The 24,932-nt window shown below is 37.9% G+C and overlaps 1 protein-coding gene across 1 annotated transcript in view; it reads right to left on the reverse strand.

Moving 5' to 3' along the window:
• FBXL13 (F-box and leucine rich repeat protein 13) overlaps positions 1-24,932 on the reverse strand; it is a 165,435-nt gene that overhangs the window by 51,546 nt on the left and 88,957 nt on the right. The window contains exons 11-12 of the mRNA XM_036862957.1: positions 1,087-1,185; positions 73-190 (exon numbers count right to left, since the gene is read on the reverse strand). Of these exons, the coding sequence (XP_036718852.1) occupies positions 73-190; positions 1,087-1,185 (217 nt within the window). The remainder of the gene's footprint in view (positions 1-72; positions 191-1,086; positions 1,186-24,932) is intronic.

A 24,932-nucleotide genomic window follows, 5' to 3' on the forward strand; every position in this document is an offset into this window, starting at 1 on the left:
AAGTATTGTATTTGAATTGCCACAAGATTAAAAGTAAAAATTAATGCTAAACCACTTTTTAACATCACAGACCTTCAAATCGGATCTTTCTGAGGTCACAAGTAGAAAGAGCTTTGAAAGTACAATCGGAAATATGTGGTGCACCAATGAAAACTACTGATGTAATTCGATGGCATTTTTCAACTAAAGCCTTTAGAAGAAAAAAAAAAAAAAAAGATTAACCGGAGTATAGAGAACAAGCTTATGAAAGTGATGAGGTTATTTTTTTCCTCTCAATATTTTCAGAAACAGACACATTAACTATTAAATTGTCCTAATTTCAAAGAAAATGGGACTTTTTTCCAATATATTTTAGTACACTTACATTTGAGTAATGCATAGGAATCAACTAAATGATGTTACAAAAGTAAGGGAAAACATGAGAAAATGGAATGCTGAAAAAAAATCACTACATTTAGAAGCTTGACATGTAGAATTAGACTTAAAATTTATGCTTAAGCTACAATATCATTGAAATAAAAATATCCTAACTGTGAAACGAAGTTTCTCAGGGTATTTAAGGATTCAAATGTTCAAATGTGTGTGTATAAATTTCCTAATGATTTTCTTATATAAAAAAACTAAAATGGGGACTTCCCTGGTGGCAAAGTGGTTAAGAATCTGCCTGTCAGTGCAGGGGGCACGGGTTCGAGCCCTGGTCTGGGAAGATCCCACATGCTGCAGAGCAACTAAGCCCGTGTGCCACAACTACTGAGCCTGCACTCTAGAGCCCACGAGCCACAACTACTGAGACCACGTGCCACAACTACTGAAGCCTGCACGCCTAGAGCCCATGCTCCACAACAAGAGAAGCCACCACAATGAGAAGCCCGCACACCGCAACGAAGACTAGCTCCCGCTCACCGCAACTAGAGAAAGCCCGCGTGCAGCAACAAAGACCCAACACAGCCAAAAATAAATAAATAAATAAATAAATTTTTAAAAACTAAAATGAAAAACCCATTCATATTTTTCAATAATTCAAGCCACTAGAAAATGTGCCAACCAAATTAGACTGAAAAGAAAATATAGTTTCCAACTACGTACTTTTACACAGTTGTCCGTCAGAGTTGGCATGTCATTGATGGTCAGATGCCTAATCCCACTGCAGCTGTTTGCAATGTTCCTGAAGCCTTGGACTGAAATCTGAATTGTACAGAGTTGGTGAAAATGTGGGAGAACCCATTAGTATGACCTCTAATAAAACCCTAAGATAGTAATAACCAAAGTTATGTCATGATTTTGCTACTGTGTTTTAAAATTGAAACCATAAAATATTGCAGACATAAAAGGAAACAAAGAATCTAACCTTGATTTCTTTAATTTTTATATGTATGTTTTGTGAAATTATCATCACAGTCTAGTTAACTTGTTATTCTATTTTTTATTGAGGTAAAATTCATATAACATAAAATCAGTCACTTAAAAAGTCATTTAACCATTCATAATTTTGTATAACCACAACTTCTGTATAGTTTGAAAACATTTTTATCACCCTAAAAAGAAACCTTTTACCTATTAAGCAGTTGCTCCCCATACTCACCTTTTCCCAGCCCCTGGCGATCACAAATCTGTTTTCTGTCTCTATGGATTTACCTATTCTAAATATTTCATATAAGTGGAATTATACAGTATGTGGTCTTTTGTGTCTAGTTTCTTTCACTTGCCTTAATGTTTTTGAAGTTCATCCACAATGTGGTATATATCAGTACTTTATTCATTTTTTATGGCTGAATAATGTTCTATTTTATGGATATACCACATTTTGTTTGTCCACTCATCTGTTGTTAGATATTTTGTATATTTTGAATAGTGCTGCTATGAACATATGTGTACATCTATTTGTTTGAGTACCGGTTTTAAATTCTTTTTGGTATATACCTAGGAATGAGATTGCCAGATCATATGGCAATTCTATGTTTAACTTTTTAAGGAACGACCAAAATATTTTCTACAGTGGCCGTACTATTTCACATTCTCATCAGCAATCTACAAGGGTTCCAATTTCTTCACATCTTTGCCAAAACTTATTTTTTATTTTTCCATATTTTCCTTTTTCAAAAAATTTCCTAATGAGCTTGAGGTGGTACCTCATTGTGATTTTGATTTGCATCTCCCTAATGACTAATGAGATTGAGCATCTTTTCATGTACTTATTAGTCATTTGAATGTCTTCTGTAGGGAAATGTCTACTCAAGTCCTTTGACTAATTTTCAGTTGGGTCATTTGTCATTTTGTTGAGTTGTAAGAGTTCCTTATATATTCTGGATTCTAGACCCTTAGATATATGACTTACAAATATTTTCCCCATTCTTTAGGTTGTCTTTTCACTTTTTAATAATGTCCTTTCATGCACAAGTTTTTAACTTTGATGAAGTCCAATTTCTCTGTTTTTTCTTTTGTTGCATATGCATTTTTTTCTTTTTTAAGCAATGAATATTTATTTATTTATTTATTTTTAACGTTTTTATTGGAGTATAATTGCTTTACAATGGTGTGTTAATTTCTGCTTTATAACCAAGTGAATCAGTTATACATATACATATATCCCCATATCTCTTCCCTCTTGCATCTCCCTCCCTCCCACCCTCCCTAACCCACCCTTCTAGCTGGTCACAAAGCACCGAGCTGATCTCCCTGTGCTAGGCGACTGCTTCCCACTAGCTATCTGTTTTACATTTGGTAGTGTATATATGCCCATATATACACTACCACTCTCTCACTTTGTCCCAGCTTACCCTTCCCCCTCCCCATGTCCTCAAGTCCATTCTCTAGTAGGTCTGCGTCTTTATTCCCGTCTTGCCCCTAGGTTCTCCATGACCTTTTTTTTTTTTTTTTTTTAGATTCCATATATATGTGTTAGCATATGGTATTTGTTTTTCTCTTTCTGACTTACTTCACTCTCTATGACAGACTCTAGGTCCATCCACCTCACTACAAATAACTCAATTTCGTTTCTTCTTATGGCTGAGTAATATTCCATTCTATATATGTGCCACATCTTCTTTATCCATTCATATGTCGATGGACACTTAGGTTGCTTCCATGTCCTGGCTATTGTAAATAGAGCTGCAATGAACATTGCGGTACAAGACTGTGCTTTCAGGGATCATTTCTATAGTTCATTGCATATGCTTTTGATGTCATATCTAATAATCCATTGCCAAATCCAAGGTCATGTAGATTTACCCTCAGTATTTTCTTGTAAGTTTTATCATTTTAGCTCTTATATTTAGGTCATTGTTCCCTTTTCAGTTGATTTTTATATATGGTGTGAGGTAGGGATCCAATTTCATTTTTTTGCATGCATATATCTAGTTGTCCAGCACCAGCTGTTGAAGAGAATATTTTTTCCCCCACTGAATGGTCTTGGCACCTGTGTTGAAAATCAATTGGCCATAACAGTATAGGTTTATTTCTGGACTCTCAATTCTATACGTCTATCCTTATGCCGGTACCACACTGTTTTGATTACTATAGCTTTGTATACTGATTTCTTTCTTTCAACTATCATTATCTACATTAATGGAAGCAGCAGTGGTAGAGAGTATTCAAAGTAATTACTGATCAAAAGATCAAATATCTTCGCCTATAAATGAATTACCTTAAAATAACATGTTATTTAGGCTCCATTTCCTAACAAGTAGTCATGGATGGGAAATGATGTACTGATTCAGTAATGGGAAACTGAGACTCTATCCAGAAACAAACATCAGGGGGAACTCTCCCACAGAGTCATCTTCACAATAGCATGACAGGGAGAACGAGGAACAGCAGTTGTATATATTGTGATCTTAATCTTGTTTTAAAAAAGTATGTGTTGGGACTTTCCTGTCAGTTCAGTGGTTAAGACTCCACACTTCCAATGCAGGGGGCATGGGTTCAATCCCTAGTCGGGGAACTACGTGCCACATGGTGCAGCCAAAATAAATAAAAATAAATAAAAAAATTAAAAAGGTATGTGTCACAGACAAATGGACAAAAAACTAGAAAGACACATTTCAAAATATTGTTTGTTATCTTTGGATGCTAGGATTATGGATTATTTTTATTTTCTTTTATATTTTTAAAATTTTATATAATGAGTGTATGATTCTTCTGTAATCAGAAAACAATTTATATCAAAGGAAAGAAGAAGGAAATTCAGTCCTCTTCTTCACACAGTAAGCTTGCAGTCACATACCTAAAGAAAGTGCTGCTGAAGTAAGCTGAAAATGAGCATCTACTCAGAACTTCTGCTCTAGGACATGGTCCTTTTAACTTATTGAAAAGCCAAGCCACTGGGTGATACTTGGCCTAAAGGTATCTTGTTAGATGATTTCAAAGACTTCCTGGTAAAGCTCAAGAAAACATCTGTGGAATTCCTCTTCCCCCCACTCCTTAGTCAGTGACTGGAAGAAAAAGTTGCTGATCAGAAGATCCAAAATGTTCTATGAGAGACTGTGGTGAGCTCAATGAGTACAGGAGGGTTTAAAATAACTACCATTTAAGTAACACTTATTGTGTACCAGGTACTCTTTTAGGCAATTTTCATATAGTGGTCTATATAATCCTCACAACCACCTATTGGGAGGTTTTTTGTTTTTTTTTTTAACAAATGAGAAAAATGAGGCCCAGAGCAGTTAAGTAATGTGTCCAAGGTCATCTAGCTCATAAATAGTGGAGCCAGGATAAGATTCCAGGCAGTCTAGTTCCAATGTAGTCATTAAACTACACTACCTCTTAAGAAGATCAGCTTGCATTACTGTGCTTAAAAGGACACAAAAGACCTTTTTTTTTTTTGAATTTTATTTAACTTATTTTTTTATACAGCAGGTTCTTATTAGTTATCCATTTTATACATATGTCAATCCCAATCTCCCAATTCATCACACCACCATCACCCCCCACCACTTTCCCCCCTTGGTGTCCATACGTTTGTCCTCTACATCTGTGTCTCTATTTCTGCCCTGCAAACCGGTTCATCTGTACTATTTTTCTAGGTTCCACATATATGCGTTAATATACGATATTTGTTCTTTTCTTTCTGACTTACTTCACTCTGTATGACAGTCTCTAGATCCATCCACGTCTCTACAAATGACCCAATTTCGTTCCTTTTTATGACTGAGTAATATTCCATTGTATATATGTACCACATCTTCTTTATCCATTTGTCTGTCGATGGGCATTTAGGTTGCTTCCATGACCTGGCTATTGTAAATAGTGCTGCAGTGAACATTGGGGTACATGTGTCTTTAAAAGGACACAAAAGACCTTTTGCCACTGGACTCTGAGAGAGATCTGCTACCTTGTTCCTTCACTTTTGGATCCAGATCCTAATGCTACTGTGTTAGTCAGGGTTCCCCAGAGAAACAGATCCAATAGGAGATAGATGGATGGATGGATGGATGGATGGATGGATGGATGGATGGATGGATGGATAGATAGATAGATAGATAGATAGATAGATAGATAGATAGATAGATAGATAGATAGATAGAAACATGCATACTTACATACGTAGATACATAGAGTTATTATAAGGAATTGGCTCATACAACAGTAGAGACTAAGAAGTCCCAAGATCTGCAGTTGGTAAGCTGGAGACCCAGATGAGCTGAAGGTATTGTTCCAGTCTGAGTCCAAGTCTGAAGGTAGGAAAAGACCAGTGTTCTAGCTTGAAGACAGTCAGGCAAAGAGAATGTATTTTCCCTTTCTCAGCCTTTTTGTTCTATTCAGGCCCTCAACAGATTGGATGAGACCCCCACACTGGGGAGGGCAATCTGCTTTACTTAGTCTACTGACTTAAATATTGATCTCATCCAGAAACACCCTCACAGACAAACCTAGAAAAATGTTTATCCAAAAAACTGGGCACCCCATGGCCCATTCAAGTTGACACACTAAAATTAACATCACAGCTTCCTTGAAGACTTTGGACATTGACTTTTCCTAACACTCATGGTTGATGCTCTTTTTGCTCTTGCCTACTTTGTCCTGGCTGATCATCTGAGCTTGCCTGGCCACATTTTTTTTTCCAGATTAACATCTTTGAGACCATTCATCCTCTCTGGCACCACTAACTGTCCAAATCATACACAACTGAAAACAAAGCCCTAAGACCTTATTGTTGCCTCACATTTTCAAGTTAAAACAGAAACTCTCTAGCCTTAAAGTTTTAATTCTAAATGTTTAATTAAGGAACTTTAGTGTCTTAAAGTTAAATTATGAAATTGGTAGGGTAAAAATTCCATTTTTTAATATTTTATTGAAGTATAGTTAATTTACAATGTTGTGTTAATTTCTGCTGTACAGCAAAGTGATTCAGTTATACATACATATATATATTCTTTTTCATATTCTTTTCCATTATGGTTTATCACAGGATATTGAATATAATAGTTCCCTGTGCTATATAGTAGGACCTTGTTTATTCATCCTATATATACTAGTTTGCATCTGCTAATCCCAAAGTCACGATCAAAAATTGCATTTTTAATGCATGTGTATGATTATTATTTAACTTGTGTAGCCTGATTTCATTATTTAAATTGTATAGCTTAATTTTTATTATTTAACTTGTGTACCTTTGTGAGAAATCATGTTTTTCAGCACTGTGAGAGTTCTCACAGAGTACATGTGATTATACCATGTTGTGAAAGGTCTTAGCTCATAACTGACTCCTCACACATAAAGACATACTATAAAATGGCTGGAGGTGGGAACAGTAGAAGAAGAGACAGGCTATTCTAAGGAGCCTGGACTTCTATAGACCGAGGTAGCCCCAGGAGATAAGGAAATGGAGACTTGGGTCTCTTGATCAATTTTCTCCAGATTACAAATTGATCAGGCAAGAACACAGATGTGCAAACTCTTAATCCAGTACTCCTTCTGATTAACATTCTTCAACAATAACATCCAGTTCAAATGTTCCATTCCAGCTTCCAGAGTTCTTCAAACCTAGTCACTCCAGCCAGAAAGACATCCAACTTCTTCAATACTCAGCGGACCTGTCTGCCCTTTGTCTGACCTTGTTACCTTTCCCTGCCTCTTTCTCTTTTCATCTAATCAAGCCTTAACTATTCCTCAAGTTCCAATGACTCCAGCCCTATTCTGCTACCTTCCTTCTCTTTCCCTTACAGGTCTATAAGTATTTTAGCCTATAACTTTCCTATAATCTGTGCATATCTTATTTCCCCCAAGGAGATGATCTTATACTCTTTTTTTAACTTCTTACTGTGTTGGATAACTATTAGGGGATGAATGAATTAAATTTAGGAGTAAGACAAAGTCTGGGAAAGAGTACAGAATTTGGCTGCAGACAAGATTGAAAATGATTCCAAGCTGAAGGTAAAGCACAAGCAAAGGCAAAGCAGTGGAAGCACTGGGCTTAGATGAAGTGGCAAGATCACCCTTGGGATGAGTAAGAAAAGCTTAGTAGGTAAAGAGGGAAGGAAGACTAATGGAAGACCCATAAGGCAAAAGTTAGGTATTCCATATTGTACTGCCATGGATTCTTGAATAAGTTTTCCATAGATATTCCCAGAGAAAAGTCCAGGGGAGATGAATTAACATTATAAATCTGGAGAACAGAGGAGGGGGAAAGAATGCTGAGCTTGGAGTCAGCAGAGCTGGGTTTGAGTCTGGCACTGCCTCTTTCTCACTTACAACAAAAGGCAACTCAACCTCTCTGATACTTTATAGATGTTTTCTCATCTATAAAATGGATATAATAATACTTATTTTAGGAGCTTCTTGAGAAAACGAATAGAGTAATGTATATAAAAGTGATTAGTTAGCACAATATCTGGCATGTGCTTTAAGAACCAGTTTCCCTGTTACTGTTCTTCTGGGCACATTGTGAGCCCACAGAAAAATAAAGATTCAAGTACTAGAGGTAGAGGGCCTTGAAAGATCATTCTAGTCCATCCCTCACATTGTAAACATAAAGAAAATGTACTTAGAGAAATTGTGTGATTTGAGAACAGGTTCCTTATCTGTTCCTCACTGTGTGTCTCCAGTGCTGGACATAGTGTCAGACACAGAGTGGGTACTCCATAAGTGCTGATGAATGAAAGAATGTTCCTGAGTCACACCGTCGATGGCAGAGCCAAGGATAGAGACCATTTCTCCCATTGTGACTCACAACTCCAGGGATGGAAACAGTTGTTTTTCACAACACTTCTGAATTCCTTCCCTTTATCTCAGCCCTAGTCTATTACCCTAACACTAGCCTCTCCAATAATGGCTTCCCCAAAACAAGCAAAAAACTTTTTCTGTCTTGCTTTCTCGGAAACATGCTCATGATAAGATTTCCTGAACAAGGGGAAAAAATGAGAGCAGTAATCAGCCACAGCTGAGTGGTTCCTTGCAATGCAGCCAAAATCTGTGTGCTATCAACCAATAAGATTGTATACAGAAAAGGTGGGGGGGGGGGGCAGGGAGACCTCTGAGAAAAGCTTTTTAGTTTTGTCCTGGCATGAAACGCTTAGTTCTCTACACAGTTTATTTTAGAATATCCAAAGAGTTGCTTGGCTAATATTTCATGACTCAAGTATTCCTGCCAGAATCTTTTAGGCTAACCGACTATTAGCTGTCCTTTCTCTTCACTGAAAGAATGCTGATATAAGCCTGAAATTAAAGATTCCTCTCTAGGAGGAAAAAGCAAAATATTTTACCTGTTAAAATACCGGGTTTCACCACATCTGGTATCCGTGCATTTTCTGTATAGGATTCTTACAAAACTTGGGATCTAATCTCTTCTTGTTTAGTTTTGAGGTGATTTGGGCTTCAATTTGGGCACCAACTGGAGCCCTGCCACTCTGCTATTTTCTGGTTTAAGTTCCCATTGATTTAGGAACTTGGGGAAGTTGGCCACACCAGTGGTGTTCCAGTCTCAAGTCCCAGCAGACTGCGACTGCTGCTAATGGGGGCAGAGAAGCCTTGGTGATCACAAGGAAATTCTCTCCATCTGCCTCGTGTGTCTCAACCCATCAGCACAACAGGACAGAGCTGTCTGTGTGGGAAATGAGCTATCACTGAACCATACAAAATGAAGACGAAAGTGCTGTGCATCAAGGTCTAGCTCAGACCCCTCCTAGCCACTCCAAAGTGGTAAAAAGAAGGAAGAGACTTGCCTCAGTGAGGATAACATCTTACCAAGCTCCCACTTTCCACTTCTTAACAACATTGTCTTTGAATCAGTTAGCTCGACAGCACAGAAAAGAGATATATATAAGGCCAGACCCTCTATGACAGCTAGAAATATCCATCTTAGGTAGACGTGGCCCACATTGTGTTCCTGTACCATTTCCAGCTGTTTCTCTCATTCTAACCAGCACTGCAACCAGTGACTAATGGGTAATGTGATGACTTTAGTCATATCCATATATCCTTCATGACTTCTTGGTGACCTCATAGAAGCCTGGCTTAGCAAGTAGAATAAATTGTTGGAAAGACAAAGATTTCTCCCAAAACATTATGGAATATTATGTTTTATTGCATTCAAATGTGCCACAAGCTTCAATAACAACACTTCCCAGGATCTGTGTTAACAGGGCTTGACAGGCTTTCAAATATTGTGTCCTCTGTGGTGACAGGAAGAGAGGTCTAATTATTATCCCTGCCAATCTCTCTCTTTGGATGATGCTGTACTTTCCAGTCTATATATTCTTCATGGCCACCCTCTCCTCTATGTTCACTAATGCTCTTCTCCCAGGTAGCCCTGGAAGAAGCTTCAGATAGAGCTATCTCTTTCTCTTACATCTCAGAGCACCAACGACCAGAGCCCTCACTTTGCATTTTGCATCTTCTGCCTTATATGCACATGTCTAATATCTATGCACATGTCTAATATCCCTGCCAAGGAACATGAACAGCATCTTATCCATCATGTCCTTTACAGTACAGCACCGTGCTTAGCGCAAAGTATGATGCAACAACCGCTTGTTAATAGACCAAGTAGTTGTCAAATAAGTTGTCTGTAGAATGTAAATTAGTAGCTCCAAAGTGTGTGGGGGTGGGGCATAGTCAATACGGTCATTTGTTAAAGATTGCCATATATATCTAAAAACACTGAACAGCCAAACATGAAAAAAAGTTTCATTTTCCAGTGTGAGTAAGGAACTAGAACACAAGATTAGTAAAGCCTGCAGATGCCAGGAAGGCAAGCATGCGTGCCAACTCTGCATGTACTCACCGCGCAACGACTCAGAGCTGCGATCTGCAGAAGCAGGCTGACCCTTCCTAAACTTTACCATTCTTGTCTAGAGTATACTATGTTGTTCTCTTCCTCACCCACTGGCCAAATTACTTATAGCTTCCCCTGTGTTATAACGGAGCTTTATCTCCTTTTTATTTTTAAGATTTTTTTTTTATGTGGACCATTTTTAAAGTCTTTATTGAATTTGTTACAATATTGCTTCTGTTTTTTATGTTTTGGTTTTTTTGGCTGCGTGGCATGTGGGATCTTAGCTCCCCGACCAGGGATCAAATTGTCACCCCCTATGCTGGAAGGCAAAGTATTAACCACTAGACCACCAGGGAAGTCCCTATCTCTTTTTTAACCAAGAGAATCACAACTATAATACTTTCTTTTTACAACACAATTATCCATAGAGCTACTTGGCTTGTCTAGATTTATTGAGCTAGATGGTGGCTTTACAGCTACAATCCTAACTACGGGCTTCACCCAGGTCCAAAGACCTAAGTAGAGTTTTATGAGCAGTTCATGAAATTCTGTGTGTAAGTCATTTCTTATGATAGGGAACAGAGGAGAGACTAAAATAAGTATGGTTTTTCAGAAAGCATTAAAATTTTTTTCAAACCTTTTCTCCAGAGGGGTAAATATGATCTTAGTCCCCTGAGACTCATCATTTTGTCATCTGATTCTTCAAGATCTAAAAATTGTTTCCAGATGTTTTATTTTTTACTACTTAATGTAATAAACATCCTTATACATTTTGGCTACAAAGAGATTACATTAATCTATGGATGCTAAATGATAGGTGTTTGTTATATTTCTTTATATTTTATTTTCAGTATGGCTAATATAAAGTTATATTCAAACTAATAATAGCAACCATTTAAATTTCCATGAGCCCTATCTACAAGAAACATAAAAAGATGTTAATAAGTTCTTCTATTTTTTTTTTCCAACATGGGTTGAAATGTGATTCAAAAAGGACACAAAGCATTCCTTTAACAGGGAAACTCAGGCACAAGAACTGACCCAGAAAAGCAGAAATTGCACTGTGACTTTTCTGATTCATGGCTGCTTTTCCACTAGAACCCCTCCTTATTGATGACACTTAAGACCACATAACATTTTTTTCGGATACAAAATGCAGCAATACTTTTTTTTACCATACACAGTATATAGCACTTTATAGTTTTACAAATGATAGTCTAGTGGTTAAGAGCCTGGTCTTCAGAATTAGGTGGATCAAGGTTCTAATCTTGACCCAGACATTTTCTGTGTGACCTGAGGCAAGTTACTTACTCTGTCTTAGCATCATTTTCAGTGGTGTGTGGAGCCAGCTTATACTAGCTTGCAAGAGCAGATTGTTAAAATTTTAGGAACTATGGAAGCCAGTTGTTAAACACAGCCAGTTAAAAGATTAAATCATATAAACTTAAAATTAAATAAACTATATTAACAAATGTAGTGAATACCCAAACTCATGACCTTCTAATTATTTTACCACATGTTACCATTATCTATGCTCTTGAAGATATGTATGTTTATTATATCTGTATGGTGACAGTATTACATAAGGCACATTTCTTCCTGTCTCTCTGTTCAGTGACCTCTTGTTGTTAGCTTGAAATAGGCCATGGTAAGAGTTTTTACACCATGGAAGTCAGCAACCACTGTAACTCAGGGATTTGCGTGTTCCTCTCCAGTTGTTAGATGTTTACCAACAGACCAGTGTTCAGTTTCCACATCTCAAAAATGGGAATAGTGATACTGACCTCATGTAGTTATTTATAAATATTAAATGAGATAATAAATGTAAAACACTTTCTTCAACACCTAGCTCATAGCCAATACCCAACAAATGGTAGCAGTTATTATTACCATCCATTAAAATATAGAATAAGGGAAAATGTAATCAAATAAATATGTGAATTATAATTTTGAATTTAGTTGTTACCAATTTATTTTGGTACATAACCTGTTTATTCACAACTGGTTTAGCTGGTCACATAACTCTTATTGTTCCATTTACCTCCTGCTGATAAACTACCAAATCTGTACCTCCACTCCCAGCTCTGCTCCAAGGACCAGACTTCCACTTTCAATTAGTTCTTGTCATTGACAACCAGGTATATCACAGGAACCTCAAATTCAGGTTTTCCAAAATAACATTCATTATTCTTTCCCCCCAATCTTACTCCTTCTTTAGTTATCTTGATTAGTCATCATATAGAAACACAAAATCCTAAAGCTGAAAAAGATCTCAGAGATCATCTAGCTAACCTAGCCATTCTACAGAAGAGAGAACTGAAGCAGAAAAAGCAAGTAAATGTCCAGGGTTGCACAAGTGCTTAGTGGCATAGCAAGGACTAGATCCCAGGTCTCTTAACTTCAGTTTGGGGCTCCTTTCACCATCCCACTGCCTTCTGCTGTATGAGAGAGAGATTGCTCTGCTCATGCAGTCTCTGTTCCATTTGGCTAATACATTCATCCCTGGATGTGCCTCCGTGGCTTTCTCCCACCTCCATCACAAACCCCAGGGGTGAATAAGTAAGACCTTCCATGATCTTTGCCTCTCTGAAAGGGGAGGTTGGAATTTATGTAGCCTAGAGAGAACTGAAATGACCTTAGAATCTTCCAGTTTGCAGTTCACACAGTGTACCTTTAAGATTCATGGGTCCCAGAGAGATTTAATAGTACAGGAACTACTGATAAACCATTTAGTATATTGAGTATCCCAATCATTTGAACATTTCTGGGATGCTGTCCCTTTTCATTTCTGTTGACTTGTTAATGACAGCTCCATGTTTACAGCTGCTTAGGCCAAAAGTCTTGGAGTCATCTGTTACAGACTGAATTGTATCCCCTGAAAAATAATTGATGAAAACATACTTTCACTTTAGTGTTTTGTAGTTTCCTAGGCTCTTTTCTCCCTGTAAATCGAAAGAAACGTCAGACCCAACTCCTACCAAGAAAAGATCATCAGACCTTGCTGTGGCAAGTTGCCAACTTCTCAGATACCTAACAAGCCTCCCGAGCTTCCACCTGAAGAACCTGGCTAGCCATACCCTGAAATTGGCAGCAGTTTCATTCATTCATTCATGAAACATTGATCAGAGTTCTACTATGTGCCAGGTATTTATTATGCACTGAGGATACGGATACAGATAAATAAGGCACCATCCTGACCATTAAGGAGCTCACAGTGGGGCGGAGAGCAGACAAATAAGCAGACCATCAAATACATAGAGAATGCTTAGTGGAAGTGGAATGAAGGGATCTTAACCCAGCTTGGGTTAGGGGAAAGGAGGGGTCAGCGAGGGGTTCCTAGAGAAGGTTGTGATTGAGCAGAGCCTCAAAGAGTATGTGAACGTTAACCTGGTGAATGGGAGAAAGGGAAAGTATGAGGGTGTTTACTCAGAGGGCAGAAAGTGAGCCCCTAGTGGAAGTCCTTAGGCTGGAAATGCAGAGCACAGGAACAGAGAGGCAGAAACTGTGGTAAGCTCTCTTGCTCTCCGGTTTAACTTAAATCTTAAATCTGAACATGTAAATCTGTACCTTGGCCCAAACTCCCCACTCTTCATCTGGCTCCTTTTCCCACTCCATGTTCAGAGCTACTGGTTTCTGGGCATTTAGGTTTCAACCAGAGATTGGCCTCAGCCTAGCCTTCCTTCCCAGCTTAGCTGTGATTATTCCATGCCTAGCTTCCTACATAATGCTATAACCCACTGCTACACACAACTGGAGATACATGAATCTGTAGGAAAAGTGGCTACCCAAAGGCAATATCAACATGAGAACCCTTGGAGGTACACACAAACAGAGCAGAGGGTAAAGGAAAAGCATAACCGGGAATCCCTGCCCTCCTAATTGGCACTTTCTCATGTACATGTAAGATAGACTTATCCTTTCCATTAAAACTCTTAATCCTACCCGTATTTTCTTCTTTGAGATTTTGAAAGGAACAAGATCATATTTTAGAGAGCTCTGATCTGAACATGGAACTAATATGGATCTCTTCGGAGCATTTTAGCTGATGCATTTGTATCCACTTATTCATTCATTTGGGGGTATGTGAGAAAGACTTAAAGGAGGTGAGGAAGCCGTACAGGTAGCTGCAGAAAGAGTTCCCGGCAAGGAAAACAGCCAGTGCAAAAAGCCCGAAGGCAAGAGCTTGTGTGTTGAAAGAACATCAAGGAAGCCAGTGTGGCTGGAGCAGAGTTGGTAAGAGGAATAGTAGTAGGAAGTGATGTCAGAGAGAAAATTAGGGAAGGAGGCAGATTACACGGGGTCCTGAAGGTCCTTCCAAGGCTTTTGTTTTATTGAGTAAATAGGAAGACTTGCCAGGCATTTGAACTGAGGCAGAACATTGACTTGGGTTTTCAAAAGACCATTCTAGATGCTGCTGGGTTGAGAGGAAACTTAGAGGTTGAAGTGAAAGCACAGAGACCAGTTAGGAAGCTATCACACTAATCTGGGCAAGAGATGATGGTGACCTGGACTTGGGTAGTAACTGTGAAAATGGTGAGGAGTGGTCAGATCCTGGAGAGATTCTGAAGTAATAGTCAACTGGACTTCCTGACAGAGTGCATGTGGAGTGTGAGAGAAAGAGAAAAGTCAAGAATATTGTATTAGTTGGCTAGGTCTGCTGTAACTAAGTACCACAAACTGGTGGCTTAAACAACAAAAAAAGAAATTTGTTGTGCAGCAGTTCTGGAGGCCAAAAGGTCCAAGATCACAGTGTTAGCAGGGTTGGTTCCTTCAATGTGAGGGAAAGATATGGTTCAGGCCTCTCTCATTGGTTTGTAGATGGCTATCTTCATGTTTACATGGTGCTCTCCAGTATGCATGTGTCCATGTCCAAATTTCCCCTTTTTATAAGAACATCAGTCACATTGGATTAGGGCCCACCCTAATGATCTCATCTTAACTAATTACATCTGTAATGACTTTATTTCCAAACAAGGTCACATTCTAAGATACCAGGGGTTAGGAATTCAACATATTAATTTGGAGGGGATACAATTCAGTCTGTAACAGATGACTCCAAGACTTTTGGCCTAAGCAGCTGTAAACGTGGAGCTGTCATTAACTGAGATAGGAAAGGCCGAAGATGGAGCAAGGAGTTACATTTTCGAGCAGGGATTTTTTTTTTTTTAACATTTAAGAGTCTAGGGACTTCGCTCGTGGTCCAGTGGTAAAGAATCCGCCTTGCAATGCAGGGGACGCAGGTTTGATCCCTGGTCAGGGAAGTAAGCTCCCACATGCCGCGGGGCAACTAAGCCCGCGTGCCACAACTGCTGAACTTGCGTGCCTCAACTAGAGCCCGTGTGCTGCAACTAAGACCCGATGCAGCCAAAAATAAATAAAATAAATGAATAAATTTTTAAAAAGATATGAGTCTAAAATTCAAGAGAGAACTCTGGGTTGAAGATATATATTATCTATCATATATATGTGTCTATGTGTATGTATACGTAATATGTGTATATGTATATATATGTACACGCATATATACATATATTACTTCTCTCTATATATAACATATGTAAGTACTCCTATATACATATATACTCCTGTAAACACATATACATGCATATGTATATATGCATATATAAACATACTCCTATGTACATACATTACATATATATGTATGTGTATATATGTATGTGAGCATATATTTGTGTGTGTATGTGTGTATATTATGCATATACATATGTAATGATTTTATATATACATTATATATACTTTTTATATATATATATATGAGTGTTTGTTGTTGGGTTTTTTTGGCATAATTTTAGATTTATAGAAAATTTGCAAAGATAATACAGAGATTTCCCACATACCCCTTACCCAGCTTCTCCTGATGTTAACATCTAAAATAACCATGGTACACTTGTCAAAACTAAAAAATTAACATTGTTACCGTGCTATTAACTAAACTACAAGTTCTATTCCTGTTTCACCAGTTTTTCTATAATGTCCTTTTTCCTGTTCTAGGATCTAGTCCAGGATACCATATTACATTTTAAAATTTCTAATTGACATGTGTTGAATTTTTGACATCAGATGGTACAAAACTAGATACAGTCCAGGATTTATATATGATACAAAGCAAGGATTAGCATTCTCCGAGGCCTGTATATTAAAGATTTCTATGATTATGAGGGCTGGTTGGCTGCCCCATATTTCCTTCCCTTCCATTTTTAAGTTGCTGTCCGTTGCCATACTCTGTAGCCCCAGTAAAAGAACAGGAAATAAAACCATATATCCTACTTTTGAAACGCTGGTGACCTCTGGTCTGAAGACATGCATGGCACAGACCAGTGTCCTCTAAAGAAAGAGGGAAAGTCAAACTGGCCACAGCCAGAGCTGGCAGATCACGTGAGAATGAGGGGTTTGTCTGGATATTCACTACTCAGTCTTCTGCTGTCATTGGAACTGCAGATCTTGGCTTTGTACAGCCCATGGCAACAGTTTTCAGTTAGGGTGCTTCTGTAATTCTCACTACCCACTTTCAATAGAGCACAGCCATGTTGTCATAAAAGGACCCGAGACACCCACGTGAACAGATCATTGGTATTGTAGAGTGTCTCCGGGGGAGCACCTCAGACAGGAAGTGGAAAGTCGGACCTTACATTCTGGTCAGGAACCTGTCCTCTGAGCCTTCTCCCAGTGATGGCTGTGTTCCTGATGCTGAGAGCTGCAGCAGAGGTTGCTGGAAGCAGGTGGCTAATTCTGTATGGGTTTCCGGGCTTGTCGGAAGGAGGGGTCCCTGAGGACAGGAGGCTGGCTGATGGTTCATCTCTCACCACGGTTTGTCTAGTCAGGGGTTCAGTTCCCTGGCTCCAGCTCTGGTGACAGTAGACTGAAATTCCACACCTTCGCCTTACTCTTTTCTGCTAACTCTGCTCATAGCAGTTCACACACTTCCTTTGACTGGCTAGGAAGGCAGAGAAGAAGGAAGCCACTGCCGAAAAAGGTCAACCTGAGCCATACAGAGAACAGAAGATGAGTATAGATAAAGGAAAATTGTTCTGCTGTTAGAAGGCAGTTGAGGATGATGACATTGTTATTGGACTATCTTTATTGTACCTAGATGCTGTTAATACCTTTTTCACACTGTTGTTGATGGTAATTGTTGGTGTTGCATCTCTGTTTTGCTGTGATAGCTCTTTATTGGAGTTCTTTTTCTTGATTTAATGTAAGAACGCCTTTGGGTTTCCACTCCAACTTTTTTTTTCTTCTGTATGCAGAGGAGTTTCTTCCTATTTCTTCTTTATTAGAACCTGTCTTCCCAAAGGCTCCTGATCCAGTGGTCTTCCCTTTCTCTGTAGATCTCTTGTGGCAAGAAGGGAAGGCCTCCGGAGCAGTGTACAGTAGGGAGAAGGAGCTCACTGAACTCCTTGAGAAGGTGAGTGAGTGCCCAGTACTTGAAGGGAGTGTGTGGCCCTGCCAGTTTAGATTACCGCATTTTTTTCTCCTTATTTTTGTAATTAAAAAAAATTACTTAATGAAAGTTTATTGTTAAAATAAAACTAAAGAGGTTTAGAAAGTGTCTCTTTACCCACACATAGGCGAATATGCGTAACATTGTCAAAGACATCTTCAATCTGTAAAAAAGTAAAATGTTACTTATGTTTCCAGGCTTCATAGACACCCTGTGTAGAAGGCAGATCTAAGGAAGGTAGTCCATCATTTGAGATTTTTAATGACAAGATATATTTTGTTGGATCAGAAGAGACAAAGGATGGAAACTGGGTCATAATTTCCTGTACTACCTGAGTCTCAAATCACATGATCTGAGAATGAGCAGTGGTCTCAATTATAATTCAAATAATTCTCATTTTTTGTTGACTTTAAAATTGCCTTTAGCTTTTTCCATTTCTAATCAAATTTATTTTTTAAACCCCATTTTGTCATATAAAATTGGCATTGGACTGCTTGTCTCTAAGGTCTTTGTGTTTGATTAATGTAACTGTGAAACTGCCCATACCTTACTAAATGTTATAGGTTTTGCTCAGCTGTATCTTGACATAATACCTGACCTTACTTCTACGCTTAAGAATCTTTCAGTGGCTTCCCATTATCTACAGGACAAAACTCAAGCTGCTTATGCAACAGGAAGTACAAGTCCCTTCGTGAGCCAGCTCCCACCTAATTTTTTTCAACCATTCCTGTTATTTTCCCACATGAACACTAACTACTGCCTTTTCTCTTTACAGAGCACACCTTGCTCCTATGTTGTTTTCCTTTCCCTCCTGTTCTTAATGATGAATTCCTATTCATGTCTCAAGGTTCCACTCAACAGATAACCTCCAGACCACTCAGGATGTTCGCTATTCCCTCTTTAAGGCTCCTTACCCTCATGAACGTATGTACATCTGGTATCACACTTAAAATAGTTGTTCCAGACACTCTACTAAGTGGTTCACATGCATTATCTTATTTACTTATGGCTAGAACCCCATCAGGTAGGTACTATGATTATCCCCTTTAGCATATGTGGAAACTGAGCCTTAGAGAGGTTATTTGACCTAAGAATACACAGCTAGAAGTGATAGGTAAAGCTAAGATTTCAAACTGGGTCTGTTTGGTGTTTTAGTCTGTGCTTTTAACCACATTTATACTTCCTCTCTTACCACATTGTAAAATAATTTTTATGCCTGTCTGTCTCCTCCACTATATTTTGATCTTCTTTATAGATTAGGGAACATATCTTACCATTTTTCCAGTTTCTATTGTTGTGTCTGATACCTAGAAACTTTTGTTTGTTGCGTGGTTCTTTTTTTTATATGAGTGTTTGTTGTTGTAGGTGATATTTAAAGCCATGACCTAGGTGACATCACCGAGTGCGTGATGAGAAGAAAAGTAGACCAAGAACTGAAACTTGGGGCTCTCTGTGATTAAGAGATTAAGGGGTTTGAGAGAAGAGGTGACTTAGGCACCTTTAGAAACATTGTCAGAAATAAGAGAAAGAGCCAGAGCTATAGCACGATATCGTTTATGAGGATTAAAATCCACACACAGAACCACAATATAAGAATGCAAGAATACTTTGATATATATATATATATTAATATATTCCTTTTTGTTGCTAGAGAAAGACTTTTATGTTTTGCTCATTTTTTAAGTTGAACTATAGTTGAATTACAATATTGTGTGACTCAGTTTTTTTGCAGATTATATTCCATTATAGGTTATTATAAGATATTGGGTATAATTCCCTGTGCTATACACTAAATCCTTGTTGCTTATCTATTTTATGTATAGTAGTTTGTATCTGTTAATCCCATACTCCTAATTTATCCCTCCCCCTGCCCTTCCCCTTTTGTAACCATAAATTTGTTTTCTATGTCTGTGACTCTGTTTCTCTTTTGCATATACATTCGTTCGTATTATTTTTTAGATTCATATCATATGTCATATCATATAGATTTGTCTTTTGCTGTCTGACTTATTTCAGTAAGCATAATATTCTCTAGGTACATCCACATTGCTGCAAATGACAATATTTCCTTCTTTATGGCTGAGCAATATTCCGTTTTGTATGTGTGTGTGTATATATGTGTGTGTGTGTGATATATATGTGTGTAAATATATATATACACACACACCACAGATGATTGGCTTAAGAAAATGTGATATATATATGTGTGTATATATATATATATATATATATAATCTGTTGATGGGCACTTGGGTTGCTTCTGTGTCTTGACTATTAAATAGTGCTGCTATGATCATTGGGGTACAAGTATCTTTTCAAATTAAAGTTTTAAGAATATATTCATATATGGAACCACATAAAACAAATTAGGGGGTTTGCTTGTGTAGAGAAAGGGGAACATGAGTGGGAAATGTGGATAAAAGGGAATAAATAAAACAAGAGATCAGCCTTGCATGGACTGATGATGAAAGTGTGCCATGAATTGAGGAGTGTAATTAAATCTGTTCCTGGTACCTGAGTTCCAAAATAAGTAAAATAAAATAAATCTAGTATGAAATAAAATAGAAATCCCTGGTTATGTTTCTTCCCTTGAGTACTTTTCCTCTCCTGAAAAATACTGCAGAGAACACACAATATTTTTAAACCTCTCTTCTTATTTTCTTTTAGTGAAAGTAGTCACCAGTGATGGATTCTAAATGTTTGATTAAAATAGTTGAAAAGAGGGAAGTTTAATTAAACCTGCTTGCTATGGAAGTGAATGTAAGATGACTTAAATACTTACTGCTAATTTCTGAGAAGGGAAGAGTACTCATCAGCATAGAAACCCACTCTAGGTTTGAATGTTGTTCTCCTACCTCTCCTGTACTGCACTTTAATAATAGTGTTGCTATGAAAATAAATTATGTGGGTAAATATAGGGATTAAGTATGTGGAGCCACAGCATTAGGTTTCCTGCGGAAGTCACATCCACATGAGTTTTCTAAATCATAATCATTAGGATTGACAGAGCCAATTTAGGAAACTAACGATGATATCAACAAAAGCCAAACATACACGTACTTCACACCCAGCCATTTGATTCCTATGTGTATACTCAACAGAAATACATTCTGTGTTCACCAAAGGACATATATATAGCACTTTGTGCACTTTTCTGTATATTATACTTACCCTCAAAAAAGTCATTAGGGAATGCCTTTGCTCAGTATGTCCCAGCTGTCAGTGCCAGCAAAACAGGAAGCAGATTTAATCCGGTTTCTTGGGTGTTAAGGATTGCTTTGTGGTCAGTCACAGGCATGCTCAAAGCAACAAACTCAGGTACATGGTAGAATACAAGCATGTGAAGAGCTATGAGAAACCTTCACAACTTCCTCTCTTGGGCCTTAGTTTTTTCCTTGAGTAAGGCTTTCCATCAAAGTATTCAATACCCCAACTAAAAGCTAAATAGGAATCACATCCTCACCAGTTGTACCAGTCAGCTTCCTTGAGTCACAATGACCCAACATAAACTAGCGTAGGTAAAAAGGGAATTAGTGGTATCTCTAACTGAAAGTCCAGCTAAGCAAAAATATACCATCTCTCCTTCTCAAACACAGCATCTCTCCCTCTTGAAGGTCAGCCTCTTTGTGATGATTTTATTCTTTACCATTGCAGACAAATTTCCTCCATGTTCCTGAGCAAGAGAACCACAAACCAGCCTAGACTTACACATTCCAGGCCCTGCAACCTCAGAAGAAACTGAATTTATTTTTCCCAGTGTTGAGCACCTAAAAGGGTTCTGAATAGTTCTGCTAAGGTCATGCTCTTCCTGGAAAAATCATAGCCACTGCACATGGAATTTAGGAATGTCTAGGCCTGGGCCAAATGATAGCGGCCATTGGAAAATACTATTAGTAATCTAATAATAATAGCTAATGGTGGCTAAGCATTTACTATATGAAGCCATCATTCTAAGACTCTTATATGTATCAAATAATTTCATTCACACAACACACTTAGGAAGTTACTAGTATTTTCCGCATTTCATAGATAAGGAAAGTGAGGTATACAGAAAGCTTAGGTAACCTGCCCCAGTCCCATACCTAGTAAATAGAAAACTCAAGATTAAAATGCAGGTGCCCCAGAACCAATGCTTCCAATTACTGTGGTGTGTTGCTTTCAAGGTGCCACGACTGACAGCTCCCCAGAACCACAAGGGAAGGGAGAGGAGTGGTTCCTTGAAGCAGAGTATGAGATGCAAAGGAAAACTACCAACGTCTCATACAGTGGTTCATTAGTTTCACTTATTTAACTAAACATTAATCCAAAAATTCAACAGATATCTGACAAATGTCTACCATGAGTTAGGTCACACATCATTCCTTAGAGCATAGAAAAAGATGGATCCATTCACTGTCGCCAAATGTCTCCCAGATTATAGATGACAAAGGAGCACAGGAAAGAGTACCTTCTTTACGTGATAAAACGATTTTGTCTCCAGAGTCTTTCCAAATTGTATTTAAACATGGTTTATAAAAAATTATTTTATGGCATAAGGTTAGATTTTATAACTTTGAGTAAGTAGCAAATATAAAAGCAAACAAATTAAATTTGTTCAACTGATTCAGCCAGAATCATTTTGTTAAATGAATGTAGATTTTTTTTTTTCTTCTGAAACTACTATAATGAAAATGTTGCACTCAGGCTCTGAAGAAATTTTTTTAGAGAAATATACTAATAGGTTTTCTTTTTTTATCACCAACTGTGTCACGCACTTAACTTACATTATCTCCAATATTCCCCAGTTTGAAAGAGATTTTTAAATTAATTTGAAAAATATTTTAACAGTGGCGGCCTGTTGGGATAAGAATGCTGTCATTCAGCAGATATTTATTAAGTGCCTGTGTATGGTTTAACTTTGCCTGGTAATCAAAGAAATACAAATTGAAAATATAAAATATCATATTCAATGTCAAATTGGCAAAATTTTCTTATATATAATATATTTATGAAGAGAACAAACTATTTTACATTTATGGTAAGTGTAAACTGACAATCTTTGTAGGGTATGGATGGCCTTAAAAATAACTATATCCTCTGACCATTTCACTTCTAAAAATTTGTACCAAAAAATTGCATAGACATATGCAAAGATATGGCTACAATAATTTTCCTCACAGGTTATTTATGATAGCAAAAAAAATGGTAGGCCAAAAAAAAAAGAATTGTAGGCCAATAATGAATGGTTAAATACATATTGGTATTTTGATACAATGAAATACTATATAGCTATTAAAAGTAAGTTACAGGAAAAATATTTAATGGAATAAAGAGATATTCACTTTATAAAACATTAAATGAAAGATATGTGTACTATATAATCCATTTCAGTTTAAAAAAAGTCTAGACAGGCATAGAATAAAGACCCTGAAATTCTAGTAATGTTTATTATTTCTGGTGATGAATTTTCAGGTAATTAAATTTTTTTTCTCCTGTTTTTTTTTTTTAATTAATTAATTAATCTATTTATTTTTGGCTGTGTTGGGTCTTTGTTGCACACAGGCTTTCTCTAGTTGTGGCGAGCGGGGGCCACTCTTCGTTGTGGTGCGCAGGCGCCACTCTTCGTTATGGTGCACAGGCTTCTCATTGCGGTGGCTTCTCTTGTTGCAGAGCATGGGCTCTAGGCACGCGGGCTTCAGTAGTTGTGGCACGTGGGCTCAGTAGTTGTGGCTCGCGCGCTCTAGAGCACAGGCTCAGTAGTTGTGGCGCACGGGCTTAGTTGCTCCGCGGCACGTGGGATCTTCCCGGACAAGGGCTCGAACCCGTGTCCCCTGCAATGGCAGGCGGATTCTTAACCACTGCGCCACCAGGGAAGTCCCTTTTTCTCCTTTTTTTCTTGTATTTTTCTGCATTTAGCATGTAATAAGAAAAAAAAGCAGATTTTTTAAAAGTGAAAAAAGAAAACTCAAAGTGGCAAGTATATGGGTAGAAATTTGCAGAGGATAGTGAGAGAGCTCACTGGAGCAGCCCTATCCCAGTTCAGGCCAAGTGTGAGCAGAGGCTTTTTCAAGGAGGAGAAACTGGGCAGAGGTGTCACCTCAACCCCATCAAAGATGATGACATGCAGGGGAACATGCAAGTGCTGGTACTCATTAGGAAATCGGTCATATTACTTAGTGCACCCTACAGTGTTTATCCAATCCCATAAGAATGCAGAATATTTCTAAAACATATGTAATTGATTTTCAGTTTTCTTTGTAGTTCTCCATCATCCACTTATTTATTTTTTCTAACAAATATGGTTCAAATTCTTTCACAATACTGTATACATCTTTCCTTTTTTGGGCAGCTGTGACTGCATTAACATTTAGCCCTTGACGTAATTCATTTATGTTAATCCAGAGCTTCCAAAAGACAGAGATGCTATTTGACTCATCATGGTGCCCAGTATGCAGCAGGCAGGCACTCAATAAACACCAGTGTAAAGCATTTAGTTGTAAGCTTCTATTCTCAACTTTTTGTTTTATTGGGGCCTTTTTCCTTGATCAGATATACTAACACATGACTTCATAGTGCAAAATTCCAAACATAAAAAGAAAATACATTTTACTTTCCAAGGGAAGAACCTGAAAAACCTGTGAATAGTCAACTTTCCTTCTTTGAAACCATTTTATACTGTCATATCAACGCAAGTAGGTCTGGAAGTGTGAAACTGTCCTCACACCCAGAGCTAGGGAGGTAGATGGAGCCTCCTCAAAAGACTTAATAACTCCCTCAGAAGCAGTAACATCCAAGATTCACTGATTCTCTGAAGTTACAGCAGCAGCCATTATTAAGATATCTGTGGTTCATAATAAGCCCGTTTCTTACAAAGTTTCAAATGGTACAATTACCAGTGCCTGACACCTAGGGTTAAATCTCTCGAGTAATTAAATTATTAAATGAACAAATGCAAATGGAAGACGGATGAACAAAAAAAACATAACATTATTTTGCAAAATGATGTGAAATACTAATGTCACTGTGGTTTGAGACTTACAAATTAAGGGTCAGTTAGGAAAAGAAATCTATTCTTTAGAAATATATTCAGACCAAACTCAAATACCTACTGAGGCAGGCAGGCAATGCAGTGAAGTGGTAGCAGTCCCAGAGTAAGTGCATGTGTGGACGTTACTGAGTGGAGGAGAGGGCGGCAAACTGAGGAGAGGGCTCTGTCTCAAGGGGGTGAGGCTGACTCAGCTCCAGCCCGTTGTTGCCATGTGGGAAAGCAGGCCCAATTTT

Source organism: Balaenoptera musculus, chromosome 9 (genome assembly GCF_009873245.2).
Source record: "Balaenoptera musculus isolate JJ_BM4_2016_0621 chromosome 9, mBalMus1.pri.v3, whole genome shotgun sequence".
Classification (NCBI taxonomy): domain Eukaryota; kingdom Metazoa; phylum Chordata; class Mammalia; order Artiodactyla; family Balaenopteridae; genus Balaenoptera; species Balaenoptera musculus.